Source organism: Falco peregrinus, chromosome 2 (genome assembly GCF_023634155.1).
Source record: "Falco peregrinus isolate bFalPer1 chromosome 2, bFalPer1.pri, whole genome shotgun sequence".
Taxonomy (NCBI): domain Eukaryota; kingdom Metazoa; phylum Chordata; class Aves; order Falconiformes; family Falconidae; genus Falco; species Falco peregrinus.
In genome coordinates this window covers 107,850,513-107,860,670 of record NC_073722.1, presented here as the reverse complement: position 1 = coordinate 107,860,670, position 10,158 = coordinate 107,850,513, and the positions used below count along the sequence as shown (strand labels likewise).

Sequence of the window (10,158 nt, the reverse complement as noted above, 5' to 3'; positions counted from 1 at the left end):
GGGATAATCCCGTGGGGCTCACCTGGGGTGGGGGGACTCTTGGGGACACTTTGCCTGTGTCCCTGCTCTAGGTGCTGGGGTGCTTGTGCCACAGTTTGGGGAGCACTACAGGCCCCTCAGGACACCTCTGGGTCACAGCAGGGACCGCAGACAGGAGGGGACGGTCCCTTGCGGCCCCCAGGTCCCAGCATCCTCATGCCTGGGGACAGGCTGATGCCAGGGCTTGATCCTGTGCCACCTCCTACCAGGGCCTGGCCAGGCTGGGGGGAGCATGGGTGATACTGCCCCTGTTCCCGTCACCCAGAAGTGACAGTGGGTCTGGGGACACCTTGTGTGGCAGGGCAGGGTCCTAGATAGCCGGACACTGCTGCTTATCGGGCCCCCGCGCAGACGGTCCCGGTGGGGGGGTTATCAGCTCCCTGCAGGCGGTTTCCAGGAACACCGGAGTGTCCTGGCGCAAACAACTGGGCGCAATGGCATGGTGCTTGCTGCAGGATGTGGCCCTGTGGGCACAGACAGGCCTGGGGACATGCAGGGCTAGGGGACACGTATGACTGGGGTCATGCACAGGCAGGTGACAGTCATGGTCAGGAGCTGCAGCCATCTGGGGACACACGTGGTCAGGGGATAAGTATGGCCAAGGTCATGCGCAATGAGGTGACACAGTCCTCCTGGGGACACACACGGCCAGGGGGACATGTCCTTTGCAGATACACAGCAAGGAATACATCCCCCCGGGGGACAGATCCCGCTGTGGGGGGCACATAGAGGCAGGGGACTTGGACTCCCAGAGGACATGTCCCTGCAGGCTGGGGGACACATCTTTTTTTGGGGGGACACACTGCTAGGGGACATATCCCTCAGGGGAGCACGTATGGCCAGGGGACACAGTGCCCTGGAGGCCACCCACTTCAGGGGGACACAGGCTCCCTCCACCCACGTGCATGTGCCTCATTTGGGGGTGCCTATGCAAGGTGACCCCCTGCACCTACATGTCCCCCCACCATCCCCCTGGGCCCCATCTCCATGGGGCTGCCACCCTGCCATGTCCAAAGCTCCTGTCCAGCAACTGGGAACCAGTTTGGGGTCCCCTCATCTATGGGGGGGACCATACTGAAGACCACAGGGGTCAAGGCAGGAGGACAGGGGGGCTTGCAGGCGGTGCCCATCCCCAAGGCCCCCATGGGCTATGCCAGGCTGGGGGGAGCTGCTTTGGGTGTGCCCTCCCTAGGCATGAAGGGGTTAAGGGGCCCCGTCCAGCTGTGCAGTGCAGATGTGAGATATGCAGATGAGGCAGAGCAGGTTTTATAAGGCGGGTGCAGCCCCAGCACCCCACAAAGCCCCAGTGCCACCCCTATAGGTAGGTGCCACCTCCTGGAGAGCTGCTGTCCTGCTCCAGGGTGGTGGGACTGAGAGGGGGCAAAGATGGGGTAGGGGGGGATGCTGGGGTCTGGGGGCTATTGGGAGCCTCCCTCCATCCTTCCCTGGGGTGGTGGGACTGGGGGGGATAAGGGGTGCTTAGGGGGGTGCTGGCGTGGGGAGGCTATTGGGAACCTTCATCCCACTGTGGGGCAGTGGGACTGGGGGGGACAAAGGTGGGATTGGGGGGATGTTGGGGTCTGGGGGCTATTGGGAGCCTCTGTCCTGCCCTGGGATGGTGATACTGGGGGGTACAAGGAGGGAGTAGGGGAATGCTGGGATGAGGAAGCCATTGAGAGCCTCCATCCTGCTCTGGGGTGGGGGGACAAAGAGCCGGTAGGGGGGATGCCAGGGTGGGCAGCCCACTGGAAGCTTCCATCCAGCTCCAGGGCAGTGGGACCGGAGGGACCGGGATGGGGTAGGGGGGATGCCAGCATGGGGAAGCGGTGACCCGGGTGCTGTGTCCCTAACGGTGCTCTCCCCCGTGCAGATGCTGCTCGCCGCCCGCCCCGCGCGTGCTGCCCGCCGCCCTGGGCAGGATATCATCATATACTGTAAGTTCGCTATGAGACACTACAGTATAGATGATGTACTCCCCTGGGGGGCACCCGCCCACCGGCCCGGAGCCAGCAACGTGGGACCCCGGCGTGGGGCATGGAGGGATGGGGGGCACGGGCCTGGGATGTGGGACACGGCACCGGGGGCAGGCTCGGGGGGCACATAGGGTGGGAGCTGGGGGGATGGGGCACCCCCAGTGTGAGCAGCTCCAGGCTCAACCAGGGACCCGCGGCCAGCGGGGAAACCGTTACCATTACTGAGTTTAGTAATGGTAACGGTTCTGCCGACGGCCGGGCACGCGGCACGGCATGGTACAGCACAGCATGGCATGGCACGGCACAGAACGGCATGGCACAGCACGGCATGGCGTGGCACAGCATGGCATGGCACTGGAGCCCTGGGATCGGGCACAGGGCAATAAATGTGGTTACGGCACAGCGGCTCCAGCTCTCCTTCCTCACCATATCTCTGGGGTCTCTGGGCCCAGCTGTGGGGCTGGGTCACTGGGATGTACTGGGGTGTTAGGGGGTGCACTGGGGCATGGAGTGGGACAGGGAGCGTAGGGGTGTGTTTTGGGGTACTGGGTGCCTCAGGGTGCGGTGCTGGGGGCACGGGGGTGTGGGCAGGGTGCTGGGGTGTATTGCTAGGTGCCCTGGGGAGAACTGGGGGGCACTGGTGTGTGTTTTTGGGGGACTGTGGAGACTTGGGGAGCATTGGGGTGTATTGCAGGGGAAGCACTCGGGTGGACAGGGTTGCACTAAAGAGGGGAACTGGGAGTACTGGGGCTCACTGGGGAGCATGGAGGAGTAGTCGGATGCACAGGGTGGGTTGGAGGGGCGCTGGGCACCCGGGGGTGCACTGGGATGGACTGCGGAGTGTCATAGGGGGCACTGGGACACATTGGCGTGTGTTGTGGGGGGCACTGGAACACACTGGGGTGCACTGCAGGGGACACTGGGGTGCACTGGGGCTCACTGGGCTGTGTGGCGGGGGCACTGGGCACCCTGGGAGCGCTGGGCTGTGTGGTGGGGGCACTGGGCTGTGTGGCGGGGGCATTGGGCACACTGGGAGCGCTGGGCTGTGTGGTGGGAGCACTGGGCTATGTGGCGGGGGCACTGGGCACCCTGGGAGCGCTGGGCTGTGCCGGGTGCCGCCGCCCTGCACCGCGCGGTGTGGCCGGCAGGGGGCGCTCCTGCTCCCATCCCCGCCCGTGCCCCCCTTCCCCGGCGGCCCGCACCGCCCGCCGCCCGCTGCCGCCCCACAGCCCCCTGCGGCGGAGCGCGGCGCGCTGGTCCCACCCGCCTCCTCTCTATGCTCCCGCGCTTTCCGCCAATGAGGACGGGCGCCGCTCGCGCTCCCACGCTGCCCCGTGGCGGGGCAAGATGGCGGCACCCGTCACCTTGGCGGCGGCGCGGGCGGTGCGCTGGGCTGCGAGGGCCGCGGCGGCGGGGCCTCTCCTGCTGGGGCCAGGTGGGGCGGCCGGGGCCGAGGCCTCGCTCCGGGGGCGGCCGGGGCCGGGGGGCGGTGGCCGGGCCGAGCCGGGGTGGGTGCGTGGGGGCTGGCCCGGAGGCCCGGGTGAGCGGGGAGCGCCTCCCGGGTAGCCGCGGGGGGTGGGGAGGAAGGGAGCGGCGCGATTTTGGGGGCGTTTTGGGTCCGTGCCGGGTTTCGGTCCATGCGGTGTTTGCTGGTGCTGTCGTTCCAGCTCGTCTCCTGGAGAGCTGCGCCCCGCGGGCCGCCGCGACCCCCGCCCGCCGCAGCGGGAGCAGCTCCGCGCTGGGCAGCATCCTGGGCATCCCCGCCGAGAAGCCGGCTGACACCCTGGGGCAGCACCCGCCGCCCGTTGCCACCAGCAAAAGTGAGTGGTACCAGCTGCCGCCCGGGTCCCAGCGCTGGGACCGATGATCCTGACCCCCTGTGGGCTTTTAGCAACGTTCACGCTCCTTCTCTCCCCTGGTAGAGGAACAGTACCGTCTGTTACAAAATCGGCCTGACCAGCCCCAGAACCCCAAGGTTTTAAGAATTGCCATCATTGGAGCACCCAACGCCGGGAAGTCCACGCTCTCTAATCAGCTCTTGGGCAGAAAGGTAAAGCTGGGCTGGAGCAACAAGTTCAAACTGCTAAATTACTTTTTTGACATATTCTGGCTGTGTAACATGTTTAGTTTCTTACAGGTTTTCCCTGTCTCTAAGAAAGTGCACACAACCCGATGCAAAGCCCGGGGTGTTGTCACGAGTGGGGACACACAACTGGTAAGCTTCCACATCTGCTTCCACCTGGGGCAGTGGGGAGTATTAGCCAGGAACTGTCGGGTTTTCTTGTTTGTATCCCACGGGGTTGCTTCTAGTTGCACAAATGGGAAGTTTTAGCTTGGCTACTAACTGCAGGCAAACTTAAAAGATTCGTCTTTCCTCTTTCTAGATCATTCTGGACACACCTGGCCTCACTAGTCCCTTTAAAGCCAAAAGGTATCATCCACTGCTCTTGTGGGGAGAGCGGGCCAGGGGTGGGGGTTCCTGACTGTCAAGGTTTGATAAAACCAGAGAGTGATTTCCACTGGGCAAAGTTTTTAAAATAGGAGTGATAGGAATGTATATTTTTAGCCTTATTTTGGTCCCTTTGAGTTTTTTATGGTTGTAATTTCAGTAGCACACACAGCCTGTGGCATCCTTTGAACTCTGTTATGTTTGATTCTGCATATGTGCATGTAACAAGGGATGTCACAGCCTGTAAGGCAGCTTTGTGTCAGCTGGGATGATGGAAAACACTAGATTTTTTCCCCTGCTTTGAGGGGAAGGAAGAGGATGGTGATCAAGTGTCTGGCTTACTCATTTGTATTTGTCTTGCAGACATAAATTAGATGAAGCCATGCTGACAGACCCATGGGACAGTGTGAAACATGCGGATTTAGGTGGGTGCTCAGCTCCTCTTGGATCAAGCCAAACCCTTTATCTGCCACAGAAGTTTACAGCCCTATAGCTGTGGCATCTGGATGTTTACTGGGCAGCAAAGGCAGCTCTGGGAGCATGCAGTAGGAGGGAAGAGCAGTGAAATTATTTGAAATATTGAGCTGAGGAGGAGATAAGAATTGCCTGGTGCCAAGGGGAGGCAGCTTAGGGTAATATTTGGGCTTGGATGTTAAGTTTTAGCATGTGTGATGTCATTAGGATAGCAGGTGTAAACTGCATTTAATTTTTTTTATCAATTAGAATGCTCCTTTTTAGTTCCATCCATGTGCTCTCCTCTAGAACTAGAGGGGGAAGTAGCAGTACGAGGGAAGTGGGCATAGGCCGTAGGGAAGCTGAAAATGAACATTTTGAAAAATGCAGTTTCATCATATTTCCCTTGCTCTTTTCTGGCAGTTCTGGTTTTGGTGGATGTGTCGGATCACTGGACACGAAACTCCCTGAGCAAGGAGGTGCTGCGGTGTCTTTCTCGGTTCCCCCAGATCCCCAGCGTCCTGGTTCTGAACAAGGTGAATGAGGAGCTTGCTCTTTCTGCCTTCTACAGTATGTTATGCTGGTGTCTTCAGGCAGTACCCAGCATCAGCAGTGATGTGTTTTCAGGTCACTGAGTCTGGGTGTGCTAAAGGACACCGGTTTCCCCCACTGCACCGGAATATATAAGTGTGTATAAATGTATATACGTATACATGTTGTATGCTCGTGCATCCCTGAAGATACAGGCTGCAGACTGGGGTTTAAATCAGCTTTGGGAAGAGGAGCTGGCACCACAGTGGGGATGGCCAGTGAGAATCTTGACTGAGCTGATGGAGGTGTTGCTGTCAAGATGACGGTGTTTGGACAAACTGTGCTGGAACTGCTGACACTCTGGTTTGGCCTGTGGTCGGAAGACTGTCTGATTCTGTTGCAGAAGCCTTGTCCTGCAGCAGCTGCCTCCTGTGGGTGGTTTCTTTTGGCTCCTTCAGATCCAGGGCCTAGCTGCCAACCTCATTTAGGACAAATTTGTGACACCTGTCTCTCACTTTAGGTGGATCTTCTAAAGAAGAAATTTATCTTGCTGGAACTAGTAAATGACCTAACAGAGGGAATTGTAGGTGGAAAGAAACTGGAAGTGACATCTGCATTTAAACATAATTCCTGTTCTTCAGCGAAGTCTCCTCTTCAAATCACTGAGGCTTCTCCACCTGAGAATAGGGCTCCTGTGTCTCAGTGCCTGCAGGAAACAGATCAAGCCCAAGAAGGCTCTAGCTTGGGCAAGAGCAGTGATACGAAGGCTTCCGAGTCCAGTCTTGTCACAGAAGCAGAAGGGACAAAGCACTATGGACCCAGAGATCTAGAAAATACGAAAGGCTGGCCGTGCTTCCAGGAGATCTTCATGCTGGCAGCTCTCCATGGGGAGGAGGTGGATACACTGAAGGTAACTGCAGTCTGAACCTCTGTTACGCTTTGAGGCTGGTGTGCTCTTACCCTTGTGGGACCCCGGTACTTCATACTGAGCTTCATCTCCTGTGAGGAAGCAGCAGAGCTGCTGTTCTTGGCCTGGGATGTGGCAGAGGGATGTGTTGCCTGTCACTGTGGGGTGTGTCTGTACTGTATCTCCAAGTTTTCTGTACAGAATTCTTCTTTGGAGCTGTCCAAACAGCAGCTTCTTTGTAGTGATGCAGGCACCCAATACTTTATCTTTCAGCTACCAGATATACTGTGGGCTTTTGTAACTCATACAAATGGCTCTAGGGAGGTGTGATCCTTTGGTGGGGTTTATGAGTTTCAGGAGCTTCCCTTTCTCCTTTCCTCACCAAAGATACTAAACAACTGCCCTGATGCCTGACTAGCAGCAGCGTCCTTGTAGGTGACTTGCTGCCAGATGAGCACAGGGGTTGGTGGCACCGTGTAAGTGGTACGTGAAAGCTGATGGGTGTGATGTGTGTTTTGTGCTCACAGCAGTACCTCCTGATGCAAGCTAAGCCAGGCCCTTGGGAGTTTCACAGCAGGGTCTTGACCAGCCAGTCACCTCAAGAGATCTGTGATAATATAATCAGGGAGAAGATACTGGAGTATCTGCCACTGGAAGTGCCCTACGGCGTGGTTCAGGTGGGAAGCATGCACAAGCAGACTTGCCTTTGAGCTGTTTTATTGGAAATAGTGATGATGTGATGAGAATCCATCTGTTTGAATCTGTGAAGTCTTCCAGAGTTTTTACAAACCCTGGAGGGTGACTTGGGACTTGCCCGTGGGGTGCTCTGAGACCCTCTCTCTGAAGGGGGGCCACCCTTGCATGCCTGTGTCGGGGAGGGAGCGGTGTCTGTGGCTCCTGAGGCACTTTGCAGGATCACTGAGTGCACGCTTGCTGTTGCAGGTGACAGAGATGTGGGAGGAAGGACCGAGTGGGGAGCTCCTCATCGTGCAGAAACTTGTGGTCCCAAGGAAGGCTCATATGGTGAGTAACGGCAGAGAGATGGGGCATGGGGGGGTGTGAATGGAGGTTCCCCAGGTCCAACACATGTGCATCCTTGCTGTGATCCCCTTTCCCTCACCTGGGGGGGTCTTTTGGGAAGAGCCAGGTGCCTGACCGGCACAGGCTGATCAGTAACAGCTTACACCTTTCTGAAGTTGTCCATGGTCTGATCTTGAGATGTCTCTGACTGCTGTGTCCCTTTTCATTGCTTCTGTGGCTACTCTGCTGTTTTCCTGGGTGGTTTCTCCCCGCAGTTAAGCAATGTAAGGATGAGTATGATGATCTTTTCTCTGGGTTTTAATACAGATGATGTTGATTGGAAGAGGAGGTAAGGTTATCAGCAGGATTGCTCAGGAGGCTGGCCAGGACCTGATGAACGTTTTCCTGTGTGATGTCTGCTTGAAACTCAAGGTGGAGATGAAGAGTTGAGCTCTTTGTGTATGTTTCAAGAGCCCTTGAGCTCTCTGGTCATGTGGAGAAACCAGTCCTGTTTGACCCTGTGGGTATCTTGGCACCTTTTGTTCAATCTAGAAACAGAGGATGATGGAATCAGTGTAGTGGGCCGCCGTGGAATATATTATTCTTTCTGGGAGTAGCCCAAACTGAAATAAAATCTTCAGACCTTCTACGGCACCTTATCTTGTGGACACTGGGCATGGACATCAGAGAAACAGCTGCACCTTTACAGAGCTGTCATCCACTTTTGGGCTACGTCCTCCATCCTCGCTGTGAAGCGTTTGTGCCTGGAAGGTCAGGAGCAGAACTTGCCTCTTAGTGGACAAAGGGTTGCAGCGAAGGGTCGTCAGTACATGCCTCTCACTTCTTCTGAAGGCTGAATCGCTCCAGCAGTGGTCACACGGGAGGAAGAGGCTACCCCAGCCCACGAGGTGGTCTTGTGTCGGCTTTGCTCCCTGCCCTCATGGAAGTTTTGCCCAGGCAGCCTGAGTGGCAGGTTTTCTGGCCACCTGAAGTGCTCTGTAATGGCCGAGTGTGACAGAGGGAGCTCTTAAACTCTCTGTAGATCATAAAGGTCGGTGGTTTCCAACTCCTGTGTGGGAACCCTTCCTGCAGGCTTGTGTACACCACCCTTTTAGATGACTGCCAGCTGCTGCTTTCATTTTGACCTCTTCTGTGTGGTAGTTTGTAAAAATGCTTGTTCCTTCTCTTTCCCCTGTCACATTTCCTAAAATGACACACCTCCTAAGCAGATTGCTGTTCCTGGCACGTGGTACTTGCTCCAGAGGCTGAGTCTGGTCTGGGGGTTCCTGGAGAAGTGAGAAACGGAACCATGATCCGTTCTTGGTGTGTGTATGAGCTGCTTCCCTGGGTGCCGGTGAGAGGAACAGGGAAGAGAATGGCTCGTTGGGCTTGTGAGCATTTGCTGGAGCATATTAATCAGAAGGCGAAACAGAGCAGGGAACAGGTGTCTTTCTGCCCCTGTGCATTTTGTTTCTGGTGCCCAGTGGCGTCCTGCCTGTCCACATTTCTGGATGTTTGGCTGACAAACAAATGTTGAGTGGCTTGGTCTGAAGACGCCACTAGCGGCATCTCATAGATGTTTACTTCTTCAGAATGGCTTGTTCATCACGCAGAACCAGAGCAGACTCCCTTTCTTAGGAATTTGAATAGTTTATTGCACCAGAGTTAGTTCAAAGTCATTACTCTTTGCACCAAGGTCACAGATACAAACACAGCAACTAAAGAAAAGCCCCAAATGGGAGCAGCAGCAGGTTCTGCAGATCAGGGCTAATGGGATATCGGGATGGACAACATTTGGCACAGGTCAGGGTGAGCAAGGCTCAGGGCTGGAGGAGCAGGGCTGTACGGAGGGCTGGGGCACCGTGTGCCACGCTGCGGAGCCCTTGGCATGGAGTGTGGTAGAGCTGGGCCCCTGCCCTCCCTGCCAGTCTGCACGTGGACCTGGTGTTGGAGGCTTGAGTTTCAGCTCCCCACGCACCTGTGCTGGGGTGTTTGGAGCACTGGGTAGCCTCTGGCCAGAAATCCAGGTAAATCTGCCACGTGCTGTTATAAATGAACATCCCTGAGGAGTGAGGAGAGCCTGGGCTGCTGCCCCAGCAATTGAGCGAAGAGATCTGGTGGGGTCCGGTGGGGACGCTGCTCCTGCCCGGAGCCCAGACCTGCTGAGCAAATCCCGTGCTCACCGTCCCTCTGGTGGGACCTGGAGGAGGTGCTTTACCAGCGTCGGGAACACAAGATTATCTGGAGAGCAGGCTTGGGAAGCCTGCACAGAGCCTTGTTCCCCCGAGCAGGGGCTGCGGTGATCCCATGCACGCTGATCGCCAACTTTTGTATTTTCCTTGCAATAAAAGAAGGTCCCAGCCCCAGCGGTTGCCGCTCCTCTGCTTCCCTCCATTGCCCCATGCACTGCCATGTGCTCCCAAAAACCGGGGCACTTGTGTCTTTCCATCCTTCCCTGCCCGGCTCCGGTCCCGGTCCCGGTCCCGCTGCCCCAGCCCTGGCTGCGGGAGGTGATGCCGGGGGGGGGCGGGTCCTGGGGGGTCCCGGGCTCCTTCCAGGCGGGAGGAGGGAGGGGGGCGGGGCTGAAAGTCTTTTGCCACCCCAACCTGCAGCTCCTTAATGAGGTTTGATAATTAGGTTAATAAGCCCGGCGCTGCAGCCGGGAGGGGCTGTAATTGGCTTCCGCGGGGCGGCGGGTGCGCGGCCGGGAGCCGGGCTGGGGCCGCAGGGTGAGGGCGGGACCCCCGGGGGACCCCCCCCAGCCGCGGCGCTGGGCGCTGTAGGCG

General features: G+C 57.6%; 1 protein-coding gene across 3 annotated transcripts; it reads left to right on the top strand.

Annotated features, from left to right (window-relative positions):
- The first annotated feature begins 1,274 nt into the window (after window positions 1-1,274).
- On the top strand, window positions 1,275-9,738 carry ERAL1 (Era like 12S mitochondrial rRNA chaperone 1). Of its 3 annotated transcripts, XM_013301627.3 has the most exons (12): window positions 1,275-1,360; window positions 1,910-1,973; window positions 3,680-3,832; window positions 3,935-4,062; window positions 4,150-4,227; window positions 4,397-4,443; window positions 4,825-4,886; window positions 5,338-5,450; window positions 5,966-6,355; window positions 6,880-7,029; window positions 7,295-7,375; window positions 7,700-9,738. In XM_013301627.3, exons 2-12 carry the CDS (start codon window positions 1,910-1,912, stop codon window positions 7,820-7,822), a joined length of 1,389 nt encoding a protein of 462 aa, XP_013157081.1. In that variant the 5' UTR covers window positions 1,275-1,360; the 3' UTR covers window positions 7,823-9,738. The 3 variants fall into 3 exon arrangements, with proteins under 3 accessions (XP_013157081.1, XP_027646747.1, XP_055653102.1); XM_027790946.2 differs by lacking the exon at window positions 1,275-1,360 and having other exon boundaries at window positions 1,631-1,973; XM_055797127.1 differs by lacking the exons at window positions 1,275-1,360; window positions 1,910-1,973 and adding an exon at window positions 3,309-3,447.
- Window positions 9,739-10,158: the final 420 nt, after the last annotated feature.